Source organism: Plecotus auritus (genome assembly GCF_963455305.1).
Source record: "Plecotus auritus genome assembly, chromosome: 1".
In the NCBI taxonomy this organism is placed as follows: Eukaryota; Metazoa; Chordata; class Mammalia; order Chiroptera; family Vespertilionidae; genus Plecotus; species Plecotus auritus.
In genome coordinates, this window is record NC_137770.1 from 33,882,459 (window position 1) to 33,908,927 (window position 26,469).

A 26,469-nucleotide genomic window follows, 5' to 3' on the forward strand; every position below is an offset into this window, starting at 1 on the left:
CTGCACTCAGTACTGTGTATGGGCCTGTGGAGGAAAATCACAGCAGGACAGGCTGAGTCTGGGAAACATCCCTGGCCAGCTGGGGGATAAATTTACCACCCACATGTGCACAGGGAAAACATTACAGGGTGTGTTTTCCTCTTGGCATTTCTTGAGTACTGTGTCAAGTACTCTGCTAAGTCCTTTCCACACATTATTTTATTATCTTTCCAACAATCCTGTGACGATATCCTATTTTAAAGATGAGGAAACTGAGGCACACGGGTTCAGTAACATGCTCAAGGTTGCATAACTGGTGAATGGAGGAGCTTGGGCAAAACCCAAGGATGCCCAACAGCAGAGCCCTCCGCATGCACGGAGTCCAGAGAAGAGAAACACACCCGGAAATCTTAATGGAATCCAAAGGATCAGCTTCCTTAGATTTTAATGTAATCAAAATAGCTTTCAAATTCAAGATTTTTGTTTCCCTTTTTATTATAAATTTTGACACTTTGCCTGAAATAGAACTCATCAAGTAAATGGACTTACTGCTTTGCATGACCTACTCCTGAAAAACACATTCTCCGTCCAATACTCAGCCTGAAAAGTCACGCACACACTTTTTCATCACTTTTTAAAGATCGAATGGGCCAGACTCCCCTAACACTCATTCTTAGGAATAGGCAATTTTCTAGACTCCAGAGAACATTTATTTGCCTCCTTCCAGTGCTAACATATTCAGCGGCAGTAAATTAGATCTTGAAAGAGGCCCATTCATTCCTTGGTGCCATTATGTACACTAGCTGAAATACTTAGTGGCTTGAAATAATGTATTAGCATCCTGAGCGCCTACCCTGAGCAGCTTAGACCCAAAACAGAGACTTTTGCCTGCACAACACTTCCAAAGGATTTTGCATTTGGGAACGTTTTTATGATCATCTGTCTTTTCGGCCTGGTGAAGGAGGTCAGCAATGTTCCCTGTTTAAAGGACAACTGGGATGGGGGAGGACAGCGGAGGGCAGACACAGTCACACAGGGTTATGGGCAAGCCGGATGGCAGCCAGGGAGAATTCTAGCAGCACTTTCGAGTGTTCTGGAGATCCCAGCTTCAAGTGTTTGAATGCAGACCCTGGGCCTTCCGACCGGGATGAACCCAGGTGAGGACCAACCACTGGGCTCCTTCACCCCCGCCCCCCCACCCCCCCACCCCCCCACACACACACCCTACACACCACACACACACACACACACACACACACACACACACACACACACACACACACACACACACACACACACACTACCACCACCACCACCACCACCAGGCTTCTGCTGGGGCGGGAAGCTGGGGGTGGGCGGAAGGCGGAGTTGGCAGGTTGGCAGGACCAGGTTGGGGATGTGATTTTGGGGGGAAAAAGATGAGACCTAAAAGCCGTTTGGTAGAGGTGGGCTGGATGGGAGCTCCTTCCAACTCACCCATGCAGAATGTCCGCAGAAGAACAAAAATGTTTCCCCGGGAGTCTAGTTCCCGGCACAAAGGGGGTGGGAGGGAGTTGAGGGAGTTGGGCCCCTCCCGGGCCGCGCACCCCGCAGGAGGGGAGCGCGCACCGGCCTCGCCCCCGCCGCGGGGTCGCCGCTCTCCGCGCGCTCCCCGCCCCCTCTCCCCGCGGCGGCGCAGGGGAAGGGGCGGGCGGGGGCCTCCGCTCTCTCCTCCCACCGCGCTCCCGCCGCACGGCGCTTCCCGGCACCCAGCGAGCGGGGCTGGCGCGGGGCCGGCCCGCCTTCCTCCTCGCCCGCGGCGTCCCCGGCAGGCGCGCGCCGCGATGGCAGCGGCCGAGCGGGGCTGAGCCCGCCGCGCGCCGCAGCCCCGGCTCCTCGCCCCCGCCATGGCGAAGCAGTACGATGTGCTGTTCCGGCTGCTGCTGATCGGGGACTCCGGGGTGGGCAAGACCTGCCTGCTGTGCCGCTTCACCGACAACGAGTTCCATTCCTCGCACATCTCCACCATCGGTAAGGGGCGGTGGCTCAGGGCGCCCCACCCTCCCCGCCGCCACCTGCCCGGTGCCCCTGCCCCTGCCAGCCCAGCCCGGGAGGGACTGTTCGCCTCTTGGTCTGAAGGCGGGGATCTGAGAGGCAAGGTGAGGGCATAAATCCCGGGGTGCGGGGCCACCGGCGGGCGTCGTGAGCCTCGGGTCCTGGAGGCGAGGGGTCCTGCTGCTGTCCGTGACTAGAGATGGGTTCTGTGGGCCGAGAGAACCGGGCGGGTGTAGGCCTGGGTGCCCTGAGCTGGGGCGGCGAGGACCTTAGCCACTGAAATGACGCCCCCACACCCCCGGTGGAGGAGGAGGATTAAAGCCTTGGCTCAGAAGAGGGGTTCACGGTGGGGAGTCAAGTCACTGAGTTCAGGGGCGACCCACTGTGGAGCCTGGAGGGGAAGAAAGGAGGGAGGGAGGGGCCAATGGGACTGAGTTTCCAGGGCACCGCTGTGGAGGTAAGCCACCAGGTGGGACACAGAGGAGGGCTCAGATAAGGTGTGAAAGGGGCCCCTTATAGCCAGTTCTGGAACAGCAGTGGCTGCATTGAAGGAGGCTGAGGAACGTCAGGACTACCTGTCGGGACAGGGGGTCAGAGGCAGGCAGGACCACCTTGGAATGCGTCTCTGATCTGGCAATGCTGGCGCCTGGGCTTAGAGGGACAGGCTGGTGGCATCCCAGACAGGACAGGATGAGATCACTTGTCTGGCAGGGCATGGAGGCCTCCCCGCTGAGGGGCTCCTCTGGAGGTGTGAGCTGAGGGACTTACACCCACATCCAACAGGTTCCCTGGCTGATGCCTGGAGTAGTTCAGCACTGCCCAGGTGCCCCTCAGCCTCAGGTCAGGCAGGGCCCTTGCATTTGAAGCTTCCGCCCTCCCTCCCAACGCACCCTTCCTGCCAAGAGAGGAGAGGGAGCCGGAGGAGTCCCGAGGAACAGGGCCTGTGGTTAAGACACAGTCTTTGTTGTCAGACAGACCTGGAGACTTCACTTTGGGGCCACATGACCTTGAATATCACCTAAGCTTCTGACCTTCACTTTTCCCTCTGTAGAATGGGAATAATAACAGTACCTACCTACCAAGGTGTTGTGAGGAATAAATGAGATAATGCTTGTAAAAGCACTTAGCACAAGCTCACACACGTGGGAAACTGAGTAATGTTACCATCATTGACCTCCTAGGGGCTCATTCTCTCTTTGCTTCATTATCTTCAAGGGACTTAGTAAGGTCAGGGGACAGATGCTTTCATTTTTCCCAGAGAAGCTGTAAGGCAGGCTCCTAGGAGGTCCAGGCGCTTGGAGGAGAGACATCTCGGAGGGACGGGAAGGCGCAGAGGCCAGGAGGCTGCCTGCCTCTGGGGAAGGCTCCGAGGAAGGAGGAGGTGTGAGAGGAAGGCCTGGGAGTGAGCAAGGGAGTGGCTGAGGAGCCAGGTGGGACATGAGGGCAGGTGCGGGTGTGGGGACAAAGGGCAGCAGGTTGGCACTTAAAGAAACTGGCAGTGGTTATGTTGGGGATGGGCCCGGTGCCAGGAGCTGCTGAGCCATCACAGAGGGTGGTGGGCTGTCTGGGGACCTTGGCTCTTGCGTGAAAAGCAGTCGTCTGCATTCTGGCATCCTGACCACGTTTCATGTCCTAGGGGTGACCAGAGTTTTTCCTTGGAGAGCTTGACTCACCCACCTCACTTCAGGAGCTCTCGGGCTCCTGCTCGGTGTTGTGGGCCCCCCTAGGGGACGGGTCCCCATAGCCCACAGACAAATGAAGGACTGCTGTTTCTGAAATACCACGTCGGCCCTTCTGAAGCTTGTGAAAAGCTTTCCTTAACACATTGCGGACCAGTAGTTTTATTGCTGGCTTTACCCAGTGGCCAGGGAAGTTTCTATTGAACGAGTACAAAAAACGTTTTACATAAATGTTAAAGGCACGCTTTAAAATTAAATACCCATTGCATTTTGAAGTTATTTAGTACATGTTCTTACAAGCTAATATCTTTTTAGAGTGTGATACTTTGTAAAACACTGTGTGATATGAAGCAAGAATTCTCGTGATCTGCCCACAATGTGTTGAGTCCCTGTCCCCCACATCGCTAATCACCAGCCCTTCTCTTTAGTGTCTCTTCTGCCTGGTCTTCTCCCATCTTAGACATTCCTTCCAGCTAGACAGGTAAGTGGGCAGTTTTCCCTCAGGTGGCGGGACTGCCTCAGAATCCCTCTGGGGCCGCCACTCTGTGGGCAGAGGTGAATCAGTGAGCTGGAGGTGGAGGTGTCTCCACAGCACCCTAGCCCTCCTGTCCCCACAGGCTCTTGGTATATTGACCTAAAACCTGAAGGCAGTTCTCCTCGTTTTTCCTCTGCTTTTTTTTTATTTTTATTTTTTATTTTTATTGATTTCAGAGAGGAAGGGAGAGAGAGATAGAAGCATCAATGATGAGAGAGAGAATCATGGATCGGCTGCCTCCTGCACACTCCCTGGGGATCGAGCGCACAATCTGGGCATGTGCCCTTGACCAGAATGGAACTCGGGACCCTTCAGTCGGCAGGCCAATGCTCTATCCACGGGCTAGGGCGTTTTTTTCTCTGCTTTTGCTGGCTGGGTCCACCGTTTCCCAGGAGGCAGAAGACTGTTTAGGATTTTGGATTCTGTGGAAGAGAACCCTCAGCCCATGTCTTTCTTCGTACCAGCCTTTTAAAATCTGCCCACGGGGTCTCTTAAACGCATTCTTGTTGAAAGCTTATTCTGCCTCTTCTCGGGTGTGTTTTTCAGCATCAATGAAGACGTGGGGAAGGAGTGGGATGGTCAGGAAAAGCTTTCCCCTTGTCCGGATATAGCAAGCTTTCCAAAGAGATGGGAGGGGCACTCAGGGGACAAGTCAAAGAGCCAAGAAAATGGGCACTACCAAGTCATATTCATGAGTTTATCCAGTCAGAACTGTGCCTGTGTCCTGTTGGTAGGCTCGGTGCTGAGACCTGGAGATTCCAAGACTCATAATACCCGTAGTCACCTCTCTCAAGCTGCTCCTGGTCTAAGGCACATTCTTTTCCCTCGCTGGGCATTGATCGAGGTGCCTTTCTTGGAGCTTCTTTTGTGAATGGGGAAAATGAGGCAACCCACCACGGTGCTAAGACAGAGTTCGGACCATGTTGATGTCACCTAGGCTGGCACTTTAGTGATTTACCGTTTATGCCACATCCTGTAAGAGCCTGTGACAGTCCAGAGACCAGCCTGCCGGGGAGCAGTGAGGAGACCTCCCCTGGAGGCACTGACCACCCTCTTCTTACTAGTCAGCTGGTGGGCAGTGGCCCTGCCACTGACATGCCTTTTCCATGCAGCTGTGCTGACCCAGATGCCGTGCAAAGGTGGGCAGCTGCTGCCTTAAGGTTCTCTGCTCTTTCCTGAAAAGACTGTCTTATCTGTTAAATTAATTGAGCATTCACTACAAAACACGGTGACAGGCATTTGGAGACGTGTTGCAGTCCACCTTTCCAAAAGCCTGTAATTTAGTTGGCAAGCAAAACAGGCCAAAGGAGGCTTGGCCACCACAAGATAATGTATCTGTGGGCACATGGTGAAGTGTTCTTCAAATGTAGAGATCCACGATGATCGTGATCATCACTATTAATAAAGGTCTTACAGACATTACCAGCAGCTAAACCATGATGGAAGACTGTGCATGAGGCAGCCAGTGAATGGTGAGGGGACCGTGAATGCCATTGCTATAACCAAGTGCTAGAGGACATCAGAGAAGGAGAGGGGCCCGGTGGACCAGAAACCACAGGGAAGGCTCCAAGGAGGAAGGGAAGCCGAAGCCGAGGCCTCGCCATGGGGGCTGCTTTTCAGTTCCTGTAGGGGAAAGAGCAGATGGTGAAATGGGAGCAGAGACAACAGAGGTGGGAATTCAGTGGGTGTTCATGGAACTCTGGGCAGTCTGGCTGGAAGAGAAGGGGGTTTTGAGGGGAAGAGTGAGAACATTCCTCTTTACCTCCTTGTCTCCCAAACTGTACTTTTAAGTGCCTTCGAGGAGAGTCCAAATCTTATTCCTCTTTGTTTTCATAATCCTAGTACAATCTCAATAAATATTGAATGAATGAGTGGGGGCAAAGGGCATTGAGGGTCTGGCTGAAGGGGTGGAACTCGAGCTTGCACCATAGTGTAAGAAGTTTCTGAGCAGGGGAATGACGTGGTGAGAATGGCACTTGGGGTGTTGGCTGCAAGAGGGGTTAAGACTTGCAGCAGTAGACCAGTCAGGGCTATGGTAGTGTCTGGGCACAAAGGAACCTCTCAGCCCATTCTCTCCCCCCTCTTACCCCTCCCTATGGCACCAAAACCAGACTCCACACCATCACCTGTTCTTGGTTCCCACCCTCAACCTGGCAACTTCTGAAATGGCCTCATATGACCTGAGCTGCCTGCCCAGGCAAGGAGACCATGTGCTATTCTACGTGGACAGCTGCATGCAGGGACTTGGTTTCCATTCTGCATGGCAGCCAGGGGTGACTTATAAGCCACAAATGCAAGGTGAAGGGATCATCCATGAGTTGATTTTCTCCTGCTCGTCATTGGTCTTCCGTTTGTCCCTAGTCTCTACCTTTTGTTTTAAAGCCCCCGCCCCCCACCCCCACCCCCTTCAGCTGCACCCCTCTGGGTTCTGAGGAGGCCACAGCCTGTGATTTTCCAGTTTGGCTGGTTGAACCACTGTGGCTTCAGGGCTGCTTTCTTAGGCTGGGTTTGTGTTGTAGTATCACCTTTCTCAGGAAGTTCTGTTTGAACTGAGAGCCCGGGGCAAGGACTTGTGGGTGACTGAAGGGGAGGGAGAGGGCTGGAGGAGGACCAGAGGAGAGCTGATTCTAACAAACATCAGGCCAGAGCTAGAGCACTGGGTCTGTGGGACCCAGACCGTGAGGCGCTGTGCACCTGTGCTGTGTGACACTCTGGGCTGGGGCTGGGCTGGGGCTGGGCCCAGGCGCGTGGGCAGCCTGAGACAGGTCTCTTCCCACCCTGTTCCCAAAGCCCCCCCAGAAAGGCAGGGAAGGTGAGTTGCTGTAAGTAGAATGAAAAGAGCACAGACGTGAATGTGGATTGTAAGGAATTTTGGTCACTTAGTGACCCATGTAGTTAATTCATTAATGCTTCCTAAATTCATAAAGAAAATTAGGAGAATGCATTTCTAACCATTATTTACCGCACTATGGATAGTAAATATATACCGATACCAAACTTCTCTAAATGTACTGGAACACAAGTAGTAAAGTTAACCATATACATGCAAAGGGTATAGCGTATCTTATACATAAATAGAGAATCAAGTCCATTCACCAAATTTCAAATTGATGTTTACTAACATTTTTATGACAATATAAAGTGGGTAAATTAGATACCGTTAGCATATTATTCTTTAATATAAGTATCATTGGATCTTTTGCATGCTTTAATCTGGTTAATATATTTAAGTTTGCTTTTTTTTTTCTTTTTGAACACTCTATTTACAGTATTTTATGACACTTGTAAAGTTCAACTATGTCAATAAAAAACAAATTTAAAAAAGAAAGAAAGAAAAGAGCGCAGACAACCTGCGTGAAATTCCCATGGCCTCCCTGGCTCCAGGACCTTCCCACATTTACTTAACGTCTCTGCTTGGGTTTTACATCTGTAAATTGAAGATAACAGCAGAATCTTTCTTCAGGGTCGCTGTGAAGCTTACAGAGGCCGAGGAATATGAGGCACTTGCAGAGCCCTCCAAAAATGGCAGCTGCTGTCATTGCATCATCGTTGTTATTCCTCGCTCATGAGAAAGTTGTAGAGAGGCATAAACCATCCATCACTCGCGCATTCGGTCATGTGGGCACTGTTGACTGGACACCCGCTCTCTCAGGTGGGTGTGAAGAGCCGGGGACAGAGCGGTGAACAGCACAGACAGGAGTCAGGGGCCCATCACCTACTCTCCAGGGAGCACAGGAGTAGGCTCATTCCCGTGCCTGTGCCAGTTTCCCCTTGCCCTGGCAGTGCCCGGGGCTGAGAAGGAAGGGTTGGTGAGGAAGTGTGAAGGAGTAGGGAGAGGGGTTGCCTCAGGGCTCTGTCAGGTGCCACTCTGCCTCAGGCCATGCTCTGCCCACCCCCTTCCCCAAGGTCATGATCCCCGATAATGGCTCAGAAACCCTCCAAGGATTTCATTTCTGCTGCTCTGTGCACCTGTGACACCTTCACAGCTCTGCAGATGCACCCACGGCTTTGGGCGTCCTCGTTCCTGCTCCTTCCTGCTCCTCCCAGCCTCCTCCTGCTCCCCGGACAGCATGGTGATGAGCTTTCTAACATGAAAGTCGATATTTGGCCATTAACCTTCTACCCCGATTGCCAGCTCTTCTCGGAGTGCCTTCATCTGTAATCTAATATTTGTGCCCGTTCCCAGGCAAAACTGCCAATTCTCTGCGTAGGCCTCTGACCTCTCCTTGGCTATTCTGCCTGGGCAGCGTGCTTTGTCAAGGGGGCCACAGACATTTAATTCCGCCCACTGACGAGGAAAGGGCTAATCATCAGCCCTGTTTTATAACTGGGAAATGTGAGGTCCTGAGATAAGTGATGACTCACATCTTGCAGGCAGGTGGCCCAAACTGGAGCCTTCTCCCCTCCCCCAGTTCTCCACACGGGCTTTGTTCATGCCCTTGCTCATCCTGAAAGGTCCTTCCGCGGGTTGCCAAGCAAAACGTCCTGTGAGCCAAAGGGAAGAGGACATGTGGCTTCCCACCCATCTGAGGGTGTGGGATGTGGGACAGCGGTGCGTCCCCTGGAGGACAGGTGGGGGGGTGTGACTGAGGAGTCCGGCTGGGGGACCTTTGAGAGTGAGATCTGAGTGTTGCCCTCATGTTAACTGTTTTGACGATCTATTTCCTGAGAACTCTGTGACCAGGGCACCGGGATCTACAGAGAGGACAGTTGGCTTTGAAATGTGGGTCCTTCCTGATTGCTCTTCCCGATTAGCGTTTCTCTCCACACATCTTTTCTCCTGGCATGTACTAACTTCATTTATTCACTCACTTGCTCACGCGTCCATTTTCTCTCTCACTTATTCAATTTGTTGGATAATATGTAATGAGTATCTACCTTCTACCAGGCGGTGATCGGATGGAATGAATAGGATGCTGTTTTGCCCTCTGGGAGCTTACAGGGCAGTTGGGGAGCTGGGCTTCCAAACAGGCAACCGGAATATGATGCAAAAGCTTTGGAGTCACAGAGGAGTGACTAATTCCTGCTGGGGAGGTTGGAGAAGGCATCACAGAGGAAGTGACCTTTTAGTGGGGCCTTGAAGACAAAGAAGGCTTCCCCAGGGGACAAGGGGGTGGGGGAGGAGGTGCAGTATTTGCCTGGCTGGTCTGAACTTTACAGACCAGCGTAAGTTCACTTCAATCCTTGCTGGGCTCTGTGTGAGGGTAGATGCATCTGAAGACCCTGTCCCCCGACCCCATGTGTTTGCTTCTGAGGCTCCCAGCCCATGTCTTCCTCCCAGAACCTTCTGCTGCCTGTCAATGCAGCCCTGCCTAGGAAGAGGCTCAGGAGGAGGGTGGAGGAATGAGGGGTCAGTGCCCGCGGTAAGGCAAGGCCCAGATCGGGTCTGCCGGACGGCAGTGCGGCAGGGTTAGCTGGAGCACATGGCACATGTCACAGAGCCCCCATGGAGGTCTGTGCACACAGCAGTGGAAAGGGCAAGGGTAAAGGAAACGATGTTTCCTAAACACCTATTCTGTGTACCTGCTATGTACACAGAAATAGTGTGCTTTGCACACATGCGCATTCAGTGCAGAGATGTAAAGTGGGGGTGCGGAGCCCTCAACGTGGCCTTGCTAGTGTTTGAGAAGTTTCTTGGTACATTTTCTCAGGTAAGAGCCTGAAACAAGTGTACATGCATGTGTGGGTGTGTGCACCCATGTGCACATGTGAGGGTGGGTCCCCATGAGACCAATGGAAGGGAGGGCTTTGCTGTTCCTTTTTCTTTTTATAACAATGGAAGGGATCATGTTGGTCCCTCTTCCTTTTCTCCCAGAGGAACTGTAAGTTTGACTAAAACGTGTGCCGGTCTGATGGGTATTTGCTGCTTCCCCTGCCTGGGACCCTGATCCTTTAGATCTTCTCCCTGCTGGTACCTTCCTGTCATTCAGCTCTTAGCTCAAATGTCACCTGCTTTCAAAGGTCTTCTCTGACCAGCTAATCGGAAGCCGCTTGCACACAGATCTCTTCACTGTCTACTCCACTGATTCTGCTTTTGCCTCTGAACACATCCTTCTCTGAAATGACGTGTTAGTTTACTTCTGTATTATCTGTCTTCCTCACGCGAATAGAAGCTCTCTGAGGACAAGGATCTTTCTGTATTATTCACTGCTGTGTCTTCTGAGCTTAGTTCTAGGCACATCGTAGGCGCTCAGTACCAGTTTGTTCGAATGAATAAATGAATGAATTTTCTTAGAGGACTTTTGCTCTTCCCTGAAGGAAGTCTCAAACAGCATTGGTTAATTGGGACTCTTAAGACGGTTAAGAGAGACTCACTCGGCTACACGTGTTTGAGACTGTGGGGAGAGCGGGGGAGTACTTGTAGGGGTGAACTGTTTCCAGTAGCTTGTAGCTCTTCTGCTCAGATACACATCCCAGGAGCAGCTCAGGTGTAGGAAGGAGCAAGAACAAGCTCCCGCAATCCCTGTATGAGTGGGTCCTCTTAGTGTATGAAGAGATGAGGGGTTGTATCTTAGACTAAGGTCAGTTTTGCCTGTCGCTCAGGGTCACCGCTGGTGTCAGGTGTAGCCCATCAGCTCACCAGGCGGCTGGAGCGATCTTCCAGGACCACCTCATGGCTGGGCTCTGCAGTAGGGAGCTCCTAGGGCTCAGGTAGTGGAGAAATGTGTTCCTTCCAGCATCTTGGGTGTTGGGGTTTGGCTGGGAAACCCTTCTGCCTGATAAAAAACAAAACAAAAACCCTGGGTTCCTGGGATTCTAAAAACTGGCCTGTGCTGATTGATGTGAAGGTGGTTGCCTCTAGAGTTGTCCTAGACCCCAAACCACCTTCCATGTTGAGGTTGTAAGTGTGTATGTTGACAAAAAGAAGGGTATCCTTCTGAAATCTCCAATCTTTCTTGTGGATGGGCGTCCTCATCAGACCTTTGACCCCAGTGCCCTGGAGGTTAAAACATGGCCTTGGCATTAGAAGACCAGGATTCTGTCTGCCAAAGACCAGGGCCTCTTTGTTTCTGCTTCCCATCACTCCCAGAGCAAGATGGTGCGAAGGCTGGCTGAGCATGTGCTCAGAGCAGGGATGAGGCCAGCGTGAGGGGTCGTCCATTTGCAAGTGCGTAAGAGGAGGAGGTCAGTGGGCATGTATTCCCACAGACAGTGAGCCTGAGGTCCCCAGAGAGAAGGAAGGAAGAGGATACAGCAAGTGGCAGGTCCGGGGCAAAGATGCTCTCCCCTGGCCCCCCCACCTAACTGGTGTGACGGATGGTGGTGTGCCAGGAGCCTTTGTCTTAAATATTCTCTTGAGTCTTGGCTCTTAGCTCTCCTGCTCTTTACCTCCGTTGAGGGAAATGGTGTGATGGGGCTCGGAGTGCCACAGGTCTCTCTGGCTGAGAGAAGGGGGTTCTGAAGTGGGGATTACTCCGATGCCTTGTCTGGGGTGGCAAAGTCTGGCAGCCGCCCCCTGCAGGGTCTGCCGATCCCTAAACTTGTCTTGGGGTTGCTCTTTGGCGACCTCCTGTCACACCCACGTGAACTCCACTGTCCAGCACATGCTGGTTTCCTAGGGGCTGAAGGGGCCTTGCTGGGACCTGGGCTTGGTAACTGGAACCAACACGGCTCCAGGGATTGGGTGTCGGCCTTGGGTTTCAGGTGTATTAAGTTGTTCCTGTTGTGGCGTCTCATTGCTCCTGAAAAGGCTCAGGTCACGCTGCTGGTCCTTCGGGCTGCGGTTGATCGCGGTGATAACAGTTGGCACCCCGAAGAGCCCCGTTTCCACTCGAAGCATGTGGCACTTGGCAGCAGGCAGGCTGGCACCTGACATTAACCCGTGAGGTGCTGGCCCACCAACAGGCACACCCCCGCTTTTCCAGATTTCACGTCGCAGCCGGATTCTGGGGGCCCCCGGGCTCCACGGGGGGTGGCATTTTCTTTTTGTGAAACCGCTCCAGCTTAGTTCTGGCTCTTTCTCTCGCCTCTCTGCCCCCGCTGCCCAGCATGAGTCCTCCTGCTTCTCAGAGCTCTTTCCAGGCCCCAAGCTGTGACCCTGGGCTCCCAAACCACATCCCCCCCGAAGGAGCTGGTAGCTTCTTCAGCTAACGTTCAACCAAGCTCCGGGTGCCCGGCCCCGTGTGATGGGTGTTGCACCTTATCTCCTAGTCCTCACAAAAGCTCCTACATCAGGGGTTGTCACCCCGTGTTATAGGTGAGGAAACGGGATCAAAGAGGTTCTGTAGCTTTCCCAAGACCACACAGGTAACGCGCGGTAAAGGCAGGCTTGGAAGCAAACTCTGGCCTCACACCTGGGTTTTCGAGCCAGACTGCCTCCCTGCTTCAGGGCCGTCTTTGGAGAAAGACCGTGATGGTGAGGAGTGTCCTTCCCCCTGGGGGTGCCCGCTCCCCTTCTTTCCACAGTCTCCACTGCTGGACCGGGGAGGCAGTAAGCGCAGCCTTGGTTTACTGCCCAAGGCACGTATCCTAGGAGCCAAGTGAGCGCCCGTGCCTGTCCCCTGCCCTGTCCCTCTGACCTGACCCCGCCCCCCGGGCCCCGAGGAGGGCCTCACCTTCCCCCTACTTCTCTGACAGCAGCTCTCACTGCTCTAGGCCTCCGGCTGTGGCCTGGCAGCTGCTGGGGTTGCTGGAGGGGCAGAGGCCTGGCAGCCGGGGACACAGCAGGAAGAGCCGGAGGCCACTGGTGCGTCAGCGCCGGGCACTGTCCTTACCTGAGCTTTTCTTGCTGGTGTCTCCGAAGTGTTCAGAAGGCAGGACACACGCCCCTGCTCTTGAGCCATGGGCACCCGTCCCTCCTTACACTGCTTGATGTCCAGCACTGCATGGGGGCCGAGGTTTTAAAAACAAACAAAGAACGCTGTCAAATACAAAGTCTATTATGTGCCCCTTAGGTACCAGTTGGGGCTAGAAGACACAAACATTGGAGGCAGCAGGGAGCAGGTCACACGTCTTAGGAGTCGTCCTCCCAGCCCCTTACTTGCAATGTCTGCCTGCCAGCCGGGGGGAGGGGCGGGGGGGAGGGCCTAGAGGGGCCATTAGGTAGCAGCGGACAGTCACAGGCTGTGACTCTTCGGGTATCCTGAGGCACTCTCTAAGAAAATGGGGTGTGCTATGAGGCTGGAAGGTGGGGTCTGGTGTGGCCTGGCGGCTGTGCTGGGACACAGCGCCCTGAGCCTCACTCCAGCCAGCACGCTCCTGCCTTAGGCATCCCGCCTCTCTGCCCACCTGTCTGCCCCATGATCCTCTCGTTACCGCTGGCCAGTCCCCTCTGCACCGTCCAGAGGGAGCCGGTTTGATCGGCTTAGCTAGCTCCCCTGGTCCCTCTCCACCAGGTCACCTTGGGGGTAACCAGCAAGCCCATCGATGGGCCTCCTTTCGGTCAGATATCCACCCTGGGCCAGGGAGGAGCTGCTTTTCTGCAAAGAACACGCTGAGGAGAGGCCGTGGGCTGGGCAGTTCCAGCCAGAAAAGGACACTGGGTGTGGCAGACACCGCAGTCAACATGTCTGAGGTGCTGGGAGAACGATGAGCGAGCTGCTCGCCATGCTCTCGGCATGTGGCTGGGAGGGGCTCCATCTTCCTGACTCTCCTCCCGGGCTCCGGGGTGTCTAGGAACCTCTGCGGGAGCTGTGTGGGGTGGTTTGCTAGTTTCTTCACACCCGAGCCGTCCCTGTGCCTGGGACAGGAAGCAGGCGCTCTGTAGGGACACCGAGGTGGCCCTGTCCAGGGTGATGCCTCTGGGCGTAGTGGAATCATGCACTCTCAAGGAGCAAGGGGTTCCCCGAAAGTAGGCTGTGGCGGGCTTGCCCCTGTGCGCCCACTGCTTCACTTCCAGACGCCTCGTAATACCAGAACAGGTGCGGGGGCCCCTGGGGCGTGGCAGCAAGGGCTCCACAGCCTCGGAGAGTGGAGAAGCCACTCGTCGGGTGAGGAGTACCCTGGGTAGGCTTTAAAGAGACAGGTGTCCAGTTCTGGCTCAGTCATAAGACGTGGGAACATGAGTGAGTAAATTACTGGGCCACTCCGTGTCTCACGATGATTATCTGCACTCCTCCCTGCATCATGGGGCTGGCGGAAGAACTGAGGGTTCTGGATCCCCTAGCCAGGGGGTGTGCTGTCATTATAAGTAGGGCAATGAGCCTGGGGTGTGCTTCTGCCTAGAGATGGGCTACACAGTGGTTCTCAGACTTTGTGTGCTGCCTGATGCTGAGGCTGCAGGTCCGGGGACCACACTTGCAGAACAGCTGTCCCAAAAGCTGCTGTCAGAAGTGTGATCCATGGACCAGTAGCGTCACCCTCTCCTGGAGCCTTGATGCAGCATCTCGGGCCTCATCTACCACCTACTGGATCCGAGTCTGCATCTCCCACTGGCCTGCGTGCCCCTTGAAGTTTGAGAAGTGCTGCCTTCGGGGAGCCAGGATGAGAACACATGGGGGTGGGGTGGATGAAGAACCGCTCTTCCTTCTGTAGATTCTGAGGAGGCAACTGAGAGGGGTGAACCTGTTAGGGTGTGAACCAGAGGGGCCTGATGCGGACAGCTGCGGGGAAGATGGACAGCTGTGGGGAAGACGTGGGAAGGAGAGAGGACTCTTCCTCAGGGAAGGTGGAGAAAAGAAAATTCTGAGCAACGGGGGAGGGCCTTCAGAGTAAAGGCTCCATCGGGCAGCGTCATTTTGCCCTCGGCCAGGCCATGGTATTCTCTGGAAGGCCTTCAGCTGTGGGGAGGGGATGCACTGGGACCGAAGCCTGCAGCGGGGAGGACAGTAGCTGTGAGGAATGTGAGCGGTGAACACACATCGATTAAACAGTTTGCTGAGCAGCCGCGGGGGCCCAGCTGAGGTGACAAAGCATGAGTCTGCAGGCGACTAAACAAGGCCAGTGTTTTGACTGCCCGCCGTGCTCAGCAATGGAAAAAGCCAGCAGCCACTCAAGGAGACGGCAGGGGCCATGGCTGGGCACAGGTCATGGAGGGCCAGGAGTTGACTCACAGGTGGACCTGGCGGAAGGTGTGGGGTGTGGGGGAGTAGAGTAGAAGGAACAGATTCCCCTGAGGATCCGTGGGCTGTTCATCTTTAAATTTATGAAAAGAGAGGGAGTGGGTGGGGAGAGGAAAATCCCTCCCACTGAAGGCCCAGGCTTTCTGTGTTTCTCCCTTAGTGCTTATGAAGAGACAGAATTGAAGCATTTGGCTTCTCTGAGACGTTACAACAAATTTTGTTGGGTGGTCAGGAGGGCCAAGGTTACAAGTGGTAGGGATGCTATGAGCCCCAGAGTTCCTGGCCACACAGCTAAGAAGGGAGGGAGGAGGGGCGAGGGAGTCCAAGCCCAGCTCTCACTCTCAGGGTAGCGGGGCACCTTCTTGTCCGCCCTGCCTCTTCCAACAGCCTGCACTCGTCCTCGGGGAGCGGGGTGGGGGAGGGTCTAGTGCTGGGTTCTCCTTGCCCAGCTCAGCCCTTCTCCAGGACCTTCCGAGAAACAGGGACACCAAGCGTGGTGAGGGCCTCTATGCCTAGTTAGCCCACAACTCTCCATCATTCCTTCAAGAAACGGGAAGGGGTGCATGGGCTGTGGGCCTCAGCAGGCCTCTGCCGTGGCTGTACTGTCCCTGGGCTGTTATCTCACCCCCGGGGCCTTTGCTTCCTTCCCACTAAGCTCCGTGAGGGCAGGGACCGTGGGTCTTTTTTGCTGCTCTTTGCACGGAGCAGTGTGCAGGGCACACAGTCAGTTCCCGTAGAGTTTGTGGAATAAAAGATGTAGAACCTGCTACCCCTGCCCCCACCTTTGGGGTCTTTGGGACTGCGCTTTGCAGCCCCCTTGTGAACACTGGACGCGAGGCACTGCACTGGACTTGCTAGGCTAGTAAGAGGATGAGCTAGGTTTACCATAACGCGAACAAAATTGCTGGTTCTCCCCGGAAGAAGGCACTGTAGCATGAGAAAAAACACCCAAAAACCACAAGAACTTCTGGTTTCCCTTCTATGCTAGGTATAGGGGAGAGGCAAATTCTTGACAACTGTTTGTCTAGGGAGGGCGTGAGCGTGCTCCTGCCCCACCAAGGCCAGTGCCCCCTCCCTGTTCCGCCCTCCTCTCTTCACCTCTCCGCACACTCGGAAGAATGGCTGCCAGGCACTGTCCATTTGGAAAAGTACAGCTCCATAGATAGGAATCAGCGTGGGCAGGCAAAATGATTCACGTCCAACCAATTCTATTTAGTTCAGGTTGTTCGTTCTGAACCTTTTCTCCTTCTAATTAAATGATTATTGGTCTTGATGGTGCGAGGCAAGAATCTGAACTTAATCTGTCTGAATTTGTGGGAAGCTGGGGACAGGATGGATAAGGGCAGAAGTATTCCGGTTGGCAAAGAGCTGATGCCCAGGTGGACTGGCAGCCGTGTGGGGAGTTCTAGCACAGGGCGGGGCTGAGCTGTGCAGCCTGGGGACGGACTATGGTCCAGAACTCTGCCTTTCCCATGTTCTCCATCTGCAAACTCGTTAACAATGCCCATTCCTGACTTGTCTCCAGGGAGTACACGGAGACTTAAGCTTAATTAACCTACTAGACACAGTTTTGACTCACTGGGCACCGTCAGAGCTGGGGAGAGGCGCCGTGATAAAAACCTATTGGTTCATCTCCCTGTCATCACTCAGATTCAAGCCCGTGTGCTGCTGGTGGTGCTGACTTCTCTTGCTGCAAATTCCCCGAAATAAGTTTCTGCCCTGGGCTGGTTTGCCAGATCATTGCGTGTCCCGTGTACTGTGGCAGCTTAGCCCCTCAAGCCTGAGACCCATTTGTCTTCCTCTCCCTCCCCGACACGCTGTGCCATGCCTCTTCATCTGGTCCTTGGCAGTCACTCCCGAGCCCCCACTGTGACCAGGACAGTACTAGGGCATGGTGATTGCTGCAGGCGGCTGACGAGCCACCAGGTACCAGGCACTCTATGTCACTTGTTCTTTTCAGGGACCCACTGAAATGACTGGTAATATCCCCATTTTACAGATGAGGAAATGGAGGCTCAGAGAAGCAAGGTGCCCAGAGTCATAGCTATGAATTTAGTGGGCCAGAGTCAGAATTCAAGCTCAGGCCAGACGTCAAAGCCCAGGCTCCCAGCAAAACACAGCACCTCCCACAGTAAACCAGTTAGTCAACAACAGGTCCCCAGGCCTTCTCCTTGGCGGCCTTTGCCGGTGCCGAGGGCCTCACACACACCATGGTGGGAAGCAGTCCGCCTCTCTCCGGGCTCCGTGCACCTTCCCCACATTCAGGACAGCACCATAGCCCCTCCTGTTTGTTAATAAGGCAGAGAGAGAAAAACCCAGGCCCATAAGGTGGATCGCTGTTTGTAGGAATTAGCCTTCCCAGAGGCATTAATACAGCGGTTCTCTCTGGAAGTATAACTAGGAAGACATCACACATGAGTGAGTGAGACATGTTTGGGGCTGAGGCAGCGATGGAGTGGATTCCCTATGTTCCTTCATTCACTTCCTGTACCCCCAGGCTCTTTACTGCTGACAACTTTCAGCTCAAGGAGGAAGGAGAGCCCCATTCAGAGCACCAGACACTGACTTGGGATCAGTTTTTGGTTCAAGAAGGCCCTTACCGCCTGGGCCGGTGTGGCTCAGTGGTTGAGCATCGACCTATGAACCAGGAAGTTACGGTTTGATTCCCAGTCAGGGCACATGCCCAGGTTGTGGGCTCAATCCCCAGTAGGGGGTGTGCAGGAGGCAACCTATCAATGATTCTGTCTCTGAAGTCAATTATATATATAGAAGGCCGTCACTTCATGCCATCTTTCTGCCAAATTAAACCAAAGGAGCTCCCTTCAAGTGCGAGCACCGGCCTTCCCGTTCAGTTCGAGGTGGGCTCTTAGTTCCTAACTCTTGCTCTCTTCCTTTCCCCAGGTGTTGACTTCAAGATGAAGACCATAGAGGTGGATGGCATCAAAGTGCGCATACAGATTTGGTGAGTTGGGTGGGAGGAGAGGACCTCGGGCTGCTGCCGAGCTGCCACTGCCACGTGTAAAATCCTGAGGCTTCATCTGGCACAACTGGCCACTTGTTCCATGGAGAGAAATGGAAGTCTCAAAGCCCATCTCCTGCTCCCAGGAGCCTTAATCTTTGATCTCGTCCTAAAGAAACTATGGGATTGACCACAAGTCACCAAGAGGCAGAAATTAGAGGAATTGACAAATTAACCACTGTGGGTTTGCCTTAGAATGAGGCTTTGTCCTTGGGCTGTGCCGCTCATGGTAGGATTGGAAGGAGGAAGGGCTACATCCCACCTATTAGGGTGGGACGCTGGTGAGAGGTCCTCAGTGCAGCATGGTGCAGTTCCCACAAGTAGCCACAGGGGGCCGCTGTGGCTCTGGCCTCCACTCCTGGCCACACTCAACTGCCTTTGCCAGCTGCCTTCCTAACTCCAGAGTGGTATGGGCATTGCCTTCGGAGGATCTGGAGATGGAGCAGTCCATCCAGTCTGGCCAAATTCTAGAGAGAGTTGTCAAGGCCCAGTTATGGTTGTGGCTTCTGGTGCAGATGTAGTGAACAATGCCCACTACCCCTGTCAGCACCAGATGGCCAGGCACCTCTCCTGCAGACTCAGGTATGTTCAGATCCCCTGAGAGACCAAAGCTCCACTAATTTTCACCCTACAGCTCCCCAGTCCTTCCTGCATAGGCACAGGGTCTCTCAGCTCCTGCTCCTCCCTTCTCACCTGATTCTATGGTCCCCACTCTTCTGAGGGACTGGCTTTCTACTGCAGGGACACAGCGGGGCAGGAGAGATATCAGACCATCACAAAGCAGTACTATCGACGGGCCCAGGTGAGCCACCATTTTCAGGGTTCAGAGGTGGGATGCCACCCACACTCCCGGCTCTGGGTACTTGAGATATCTGTGCCACTCACCCCCAAAATAGGGCCCTTGGATTGCCTGCTGGGGAGGGAGCCCCTAGGTGGTCTTTGAGTTGTTCGTGGACCATTCATCATCAGTGATTCTCTGAGCACTCACTATAGGCAGGTCCCCCACCCTCACCCTCCATCCACCCTGGGCTAAAGACCCAGGTCCAAGTATTTGGTGGCTTTCTACCTCAGAGAGTTTTGTGGTGGGTCTAGGAAGCAATAGCTTTGGGGGTCTGAGACAGAAGATACTTCTGGGTGCTAAGGGGCCCTTATTATGCTAAGCAGAGAGCAGGGAGAGTGGGACCCAGCATTTAAGGCACCACACGGCTTCTGGCTCCATGCCCGTGCGCATCCCCCTCCCCCACCTCTCTCTTGCTCTCTCCCCCAGGGAATATTTTTAGTCTACGACATTAGCAGCGAGCGCTCTTACCAGCACATCATGAAGTGGGTCAGTGATGTGGATGAGGTAGGAGATGCCACCTCACCACTGGGGTGGGGGAGGGCCCCTCAGAGGGGAAGGCGAAGGGAGGGCCAGATGGGAAAGGCTGAAGCTCTCGGGGTTGGTAGCAAACGCTGCCAGGAAAGCTTGCCCTCCACAGCCCGGGATGAAGACCTCTGGGTAAGTCCTCTATAGGGAGAAGCCCACGCTGCCATGCCCTCCGTGCTCTGTACCCTGCCAGGCTGCCCAGAAGTGAGTTAGGTCAAAGCCTACCCTGTGAACAACTGCTTCCCCGAAATCTCAGGACCAGGTGGGATTCTGGTCCCGGCTCTGCCATGGTCGCTGTGGCGCCTTGGGCAAGCCATTTGAACTCTTTTGCGTCCACAGTTCCTTATCTGTAGAATGAGGGGTTGGGCTTAAGTCCAATGTCCAACTCAGGTACCAGTTGTCCAGTCTAAGGAAGCCCTCCATCATTTAGGCTGGGACGTGGGTGAGAACTCCTCAGAATTAGCCAGTGTTTCCTATTCAGACTATCCCCATGACACTGTGGTCACCCACGGTTCTTGGGGGAGCCTGGCAGCTGCACCCAGTCCACCACTCTGTCCCAGGGCTCTGAAGTTTGGTGCTGTTGTGAGGCCAGGGTAGACGTGTGGTGGGGAGATGGGAGGGAAGGCAGCACTCACTGGCGGTTCTGCCTGTCCTCTGTCCCTAGTACGCACCAGAAGGTGTCCAGAAGATCCTTATAGGGAATAAGGCCGATGAAGAGCAGAAGCGGCAGGTGGGAAGAGAGCAAGGGCAGCAGGTACGTGGGAGTGAGCTGGCCGAATCCATCCCTGGGGTTTTCTGCTACCTTCTAGGCCCGTCCTGAGAGTTGTGACACAGGATTCTGTCACCCCCATCAGGCACCCTCATACTCCTCTGATAGGCCAAGGCACTGGGTGAGCTGCCATCCTTGAGAGTTGGCTTTCTGCCCTTCGGGACAGTGATTTGGGGTCCACCCTGATGCAAAGACCTACTAGGAAGAAACTCTCCCAACTCCAAGTCCCCCAGAGTGAGATTACCTCTGCTTAAGAGCTCATTCCAGGAAGGACTTCAAGTTGCTGGCTTGTTCTCCAACAGCACCCAGGCATAGTGCCGTCTTACAGCCACCCACCCCCTCCTCACCCCCTCCCTATCCTTCTATCACTTGGAAGGAGGTAGGAAGGTACATGAGGAACGAAGGGCCCATAGTCAGAGAGGCCCTGGGGGCAGAGAGGGTAGGAGGATGGTGCTGAGGGGATGCCCAAGCACACAGGGAGACCACCCTCCCAGAAGACAGAAAGACAGACAGATGCCACTGAGACAAGTCACCCATCCACTCAGAGGGCCTCAAGTGCTTTTCCCCACTTCTTCAGTCAATAGCATGCCTTTAGCACTTAAGATGAAATAGATTTTTTTATATTAAATATAATGCAGCCTGGCTGGTATGGCTCAGTGGCAGAACATCATACTATGAACCAGGAGGTCACAGTTCGATTCCTGGTCAGGGTATATGCCTGGGTTGCAGGCTCAATCCCCAGTGTGGGGCATGCAGGAGGCAGCCAATTAATGATTCTCTCTCATCATTGATGTTTCTATCTCTCTCTCCCTCTCCTTCCTCTCTGAAATCAATATAAAAATATATTTAAAAAGAAATAAAATAAAATAATATATTTAAAAAAAATAATGCCTTGCCCTAGCTGGTTTGGCTCAATGGATATAGCGTCAGTCTGCAGACTGAAGGGTCCCAGGTTTGATTCCAGTCAAGGACACATGCCTGAATTGCGGGCTCAATCCCCAGTGTGGGGTGTATAGGAGGCAGTCGATCAATGATTCTCTCTCATCACTGATGTTTCTATCTCTCTCTCCCTCCTCTCTAAAATCAATAAAAATATATTTAAAAATAATAATAATGCCTAGTTATTGAAGAATCTGAAAGTAGAAACAGATGCTGCTGGAATAATAGTATTTATTGAGCCCTGCATGTGCTAAGCCAGTGCTTGGAGATGCATGACCTCATTTAATCATTCCACAACCTTGGTTCACAGACGCTGTCATCCATCCGCCTTTAACAGCTGGCAGAGCTGGGGCTGAGAGAGAATAAGTGTCTTGTCACACAGCTGAGTAAGGTCATACACTGTTAAGTGGCAGCACTGATATTCAAGTCTAGGACTCTTTGCCTCCAAAACCCATGTTTTTCATTAGGTTGCCAGGGTTTCCTATTTTGGAGTCTGTTGGGTGTGTATGTGTCTGTGCTAGCCTGTGTCTTAGAAGGAGCTCTTAGCCTCATCTGAGACGTCACCTCCTCTGAGAAATTGTCACAACTCAGGAAGGGTTGTGAGGGCAATAGCAGAAGTACCTGCAGGTGCTGTGGCGCCTCGCTTCCCTCCCTGACTCCCTCTCAGGAATGTTCTCTCTTGCAGCTGGCCAAGGAGTACGGCATGGACTTCTACGAAACAAGTGCCTGCACCAACCTCAACATTAAAGAGGTGAGGCCTCCCAGGCCCAGCTGCCTGTCTCTGGCTGAGTCTGGAGTGGGGAAGCCACAGGAGAAGGTGGCAGATAGAAGCCACGATAAGATGAGGCCTCGCCCCTTGGGCAGTTACAGGGCTGCAGAAGGAAGAGGAGGAAACATTGGACTAACCTGCGCCCCTTGGTTTTCCCCAGTCTTTCACGCGTCTGACGGAGCTGGTGCTGCAGGCCCACAGGAAGGAGCTGGATGGTGTCCAGACGCGTGCCAGCAAAGAGCTGGCGTTGGCAGAGCTCGAGGAGGATGAGAGCAAACCTGAGGGCCCAGTGAACTCTTCAAAAACCTGCTGGTGCTGAGGGCCCTGCGTGGAGCGCCCACAAATCCCCCCTCCCCTCAGGAGGCCTGTGGCAGACAGGGAGTCTGGGCTTTGCCCTGCTTCTCCTCTCATCTGGGTGACCCCATGGAACATCAGTAGCTGCTACTCCCCCAGCCTGGCCTTGAGGGTGACTCCGCTGTCACCTCTGAGCAGCCCCCAGCCCCTCCCCCGGAGTGGTATGCTTCAGCCCGATTCCCGCCGCAGCCTGCTATGAGCCCCGATGTGCTGGAGCACGCTCACCCCGAGCTCCCCAGACAGCGGCGTCCGGAGTCAAGGCCACTTCAGGTCTCCTTCTCAGTGCGTCTTGTCTCCTGTCCGCTTTTCTCTCTTCTTCCCACTTCTCTCTCTGTCCCCCTCCAGAGCCCTGTGCGTCCTGCTTTGTGGCTGCTGTTGCAGCTCCTTTCTTTCCTTTCTTCCTAACCCTGTCCGAGGGGATGGACTGTAGCTCCTGGGGATGTTCCATCTCTGCTCCTGGGAGAACCTCCACCCTGCTTTGTGGGTGGACCAAAGGTGGGGTGCTTCTTCCCACCTCCCCTCCCCACGTCCTTCTTGTGCCACGGGCCCTCACCACTGACCTGGGAAAGTGAAACATCAGGTGGAGAGGACCGTGGTCCTCAGCCTGGGGCCCTACCTCTCCCACCTTTGGCCTTGCTTGGCTGCCTGCCCACCTGCCTCTTGGGGAACTGAGCTCAGAGGCAGGTGCTTCAGAGGAGAAAATAAATGGCGAGGAGTGGCAGGGATAAAACGTCACCTCCATTCTCTACCTCCCGTGCTGCACGTACACAACCGCCCCCCCCCCCCCCCCCCCGGGCTCCTGGATTAAAGACCTGAACCAAAGCCTGAGGGCACTGCAGGGGCGAGGAGAGCCCGGGGCAGTGATTGACAAGCTAGCCAAGGACTCCAGAAAGAGGAGCCTTAGCAATTGAAGGACTAGTTCCTATATATCAGGTTACGAGCAAGGGAGAGCAGGCCAGGGGACTGCAGTTTGCAAGCCAAAGTGGATATGGACTCCCTGGGCCCTTCCGGTTCTTGTGTGAGAAGAGCATTTCCCACAACCCCCTGGCAGGTGAGAGGTGGGCCTTCCCTGACCCAACCTGCAGCTCAAGGCTTTCACGAGCCCCAGAGTTTGTGGGAGAGGAGTGGGACTTCCTGGGGAGAAGGGAGGCAGGCCCTGAGGAGATGCTGGGTGCTCTTCTCTTCCTGCTTCCAGACAAAGCGCTCCTCTCGCCCCTCTGGCTCCTGAGGGCAAGGCTTGAGGTTTGCCAGCTGCACGGTTGCTGCAGGTGAGGGAACAGGACTCCTGCAGGGCTCTTTGTTCAGGAAGAAGGTTTTTAACCCCATAGGGCCTAAGAGTACCCTGAGGAAGGCCCTTTAAGGAAGGGACAAGTCAGTTACCAGCCCCAGTAGGGCTCCTGCCCCCCTTCCACAGTAGGAGGATCATCCCTAAGCTACATATTAGCTGCATTGCATGGCTGGGCCTGGAGCTAAAAGGAACAACTGGGCATTGAGCATTCACCAACTAAGGCCAAAATCCAGGGCACACCCGCGGGAAGGAATAAGAGCCCCGCTTCCTTACCCCAAAAATGGGGTGTGGGCATGAAATCCCTAACCCTTTCTTCCAGGCTTATCAGGCCAGGAGACCACAGGCGAGGGGGACTCAGGATGCAGGGAGGGGGACAGGAAGGAGGGCAGGAGCAGTTAGTCCTCGGCTAGTGAAGAATATAGAGAGCTGGCTAGGGGTGCTTCCTGAGCACTGGCTCCTCCGATGCCAGGACACAAGCAGCATCACCTGGGGGTGGGAGGGCGGTCACGTCCGCCTTCAGAGTCAGCTCTCAGAGTGCCCTCAGCCCAGACTTCAGAGAGGGGAGGTCCTATTCGCCTTGGCTCCCACGGGGTGGGGGTGGGGTGGGGGGGCCAGTATTGCAGCTCTCCCTGAGGACAGGCTGAACACCTCTGCCTTTCTCCTACCCCTCAGGACACGGGAACTGTTTTAACTGTGCCCCAGGGGTTCTGGGAGGGAAAGCAAAGAGGCAAGATTCTAGGGCTGATTAGCCCCCAGCTGGGGGAGGGGTGGGAGCCGGAGGACGGTTGGGATGTTAGGGTGCATTACATTCATCAGATTCTAGAGGTGGCCTCCCACCCCTAAACTTCTCCAATCCAGGAGGTGGCCTGGGGTCTGGCATTAGGCCCAGACTGTTGAGCGGGCACTCCTGCCTGCTTACACCTCCCACCTCTGCACCTGCTGTCTTGAGACTCAGCCCAGCCCCAGCCCTGGCCCTCCACCTGCTCCTGACCCCCCATCTCCCTGTGACGGGTGAACTTTGTGTGCTGTGTCTCGGGTCCAGTATATGAATTGTGAGCCGGGTTCATCTATTTTAAACACAGATGTTTACAAAATAAAGGCTATTTCAAACCACAGGTGTGGATGCCTGTATGAGTTCCTGGGAATAGGTCTCGCTCAGACCCTGGCAGTGAAGGGGAGAGGCAGGGCTGGTGGAGAGGCTCCAGAACCCTAAAGCAATGGCAGTAGAAGGTCAATGGGAGTGGCCAGCATCTTCCATGCTGTACCTTTCCTGTTGCCTCCTGCAGGGGAGCCCCGAGCAAAGTCCCCATTGCTCGGCGATGGGCTTCTACTGCAGAAGTAAGACTGCGCAGAATCACTGAGGGTGTCTTTAAAGCCAAGAATGTTCTCAGCTGTCAGATGAGAACAGGCTTTTCTGAAGGCATGAGGAGGGGCGAAGTCATCTTTCAGGAGTTGATTCTAGCCCTGTGACTGAATACCCCGGCAGATTGGAATCCTGGAGGTCTGGGTGGTGGCAGCTGTTGAATACTATACTTTGGGGTACAGAGTTGATGGAAGAGGCAGAGAATGGGGGTAAGGATCAACTGAAGAAGGAAGGAGTAAAACAAGGCAGGGCAAGAGTCTAAGGTCTTACCCTGCACTTTTTTTAGAGAGTGCTTGTAATACTTGATTTCCTCAATCCCACCGATCGTATCTGGTGAGATAAGTTGGGTGATTTTCCTGGTTTCAACAGATAAGGAAACAGGTGTCCAGGGGCCCCAGTAATAGTGGCAGAGTCATGGCTAGAGACAACGGAACTGAAATCTCTGCAGGGGAAAGCTTTGTCCTCTATTTAGAAAAATCTTTATAAGCAATTCTCATTTGCAGCCAGAGTTGAGAACCACTGGCCTAAGCGTTCTGCCTGCTGAGCCAGTGCAGTTACCAGAACCACTACTGTCCCTGTGGACAGCCGTGGGAATCACACACTCTGCATGTCACAAAGTTACCGGCTTCTGGAAAGTGGGCTGGTCTGAGGTAAAGTTGGACAAAGAGGAATTTTAGGAGAGCCTTATCGATGTGATTCCGTTGTGAAAGGTAAGAACCTGGGTGACTCAACGGTTGTACCTAGAGAAAAAAAATGGCTTGTACCTGAGGGAGAGGGAACCCCACTCCTCAGCTCAGGAACTTCCGGGGCCTTCCTGGAGAGAGATCACAGGAGGGCAGCCCATAGGAGGTGTCGGGAAGCCCAGAGTTCTGGAGAAGCTCTCGGCATGCACGTAAATCTGCCAAGTTCATGTTAAAGTTTAGCCCACTGTCAAGGCCAAGTCCTTCTGACTCAGTGGCTTGGTAGAGACATTTATGGGCTGCTTCTGGGAACTCCACCCAGCCTTTCCTGCTACCTCTTCTGCTGGCCAGATTCCATTCACACTTAGGTAATGGAGGCTTGTTCTTAGGGAGCAGCCCGTTGAGACGTGTAGGTTTCCACGTGCTATAAGCAGCCATGGGACAGACTACAAAAGACAGACAAGCTGGGCACCCTCTGCGGAGAAATTCTCCATCTTCAGATCAGATCAGATTCTCAAGCCTGGCTGCTGCCAGCCTCGCTTATTTGTCCTAGGAGACAGTTCCAGTGGACCTGTCCCTGTGAAAACTGTAGTAAACATTTGCATTGTTATTGAAATCTCTCTCTAAACTCCCAAAGCCAGGTAAAGCCTAATTGCCAGTTTTACCGCTGGAGAAATCCAGGCATTAAAAAAGCA

The 26,469-nt window shown here is 54.0% G+C and overlaps 2 protein-coding genes across 4 annotated transcripts in view; one reads left to right on the forward strand and one right to left on the reverse strand.

Moving 5' to 3' along the window:
- Window positions 1–1,582, reverse strand: part of LOC308256226 (protein farnesyltransferase subunit beta) — an 80,314-nt gene extending 78,732 nt beyond the window's left edge. Inside the window, exon 1 of the mRNA XM_080684321.1 lies at window positions 1,456–1,582. The gene's annotated coding sequence lies outside the window, so the exon portion shown is untranslated. The remainder of the gene's footprint in view (window positions 1–1,455) is intronic.
- RAB15 (RAB15, member RAS oncogene family) lies at window positions 1,018–24,846 on the forward strand. 3 transcript variants are annotated; one of them, XM_080684344.1, is made up of 7 exons: window positions 1,018–1,136; window positions 18,129–18,189; window positions 18,988–19,048; window positions 19,514–19,591; window positions 20,277–20,366; window positions 22,006–22,071; window positions 22,250–24,846. In XM_080684344.1, exons 1-7 carry the CDS (start codon window positions 1,100–1,102, stop codon window positions 22,406–22,408), a joined length of 552 nt encoding a protein of 183 aa, XP_080540470.1. In that variant the 5' UTR covers window positions 1,018–1,099; the 3' UTR covers window positions 22,409–24,846. The 3 variants fall into 3 exon arrangements, with proteins under 3 accessions (XP_080540470.1, XP_080540468.1, XP_080540469.1); XM_080684342.1 differs by lacking the exon at window positions 1,018–1,136 and adding an exon at window positions 1,706–1,989; XM_080684343.1 differs by lacking the exon at window positions 1,018–1,136 and adding an exon at window positions 15,216–15,236.
- Window positions 24,847–26,469: the final 1,623 nt, after the last annotated feature.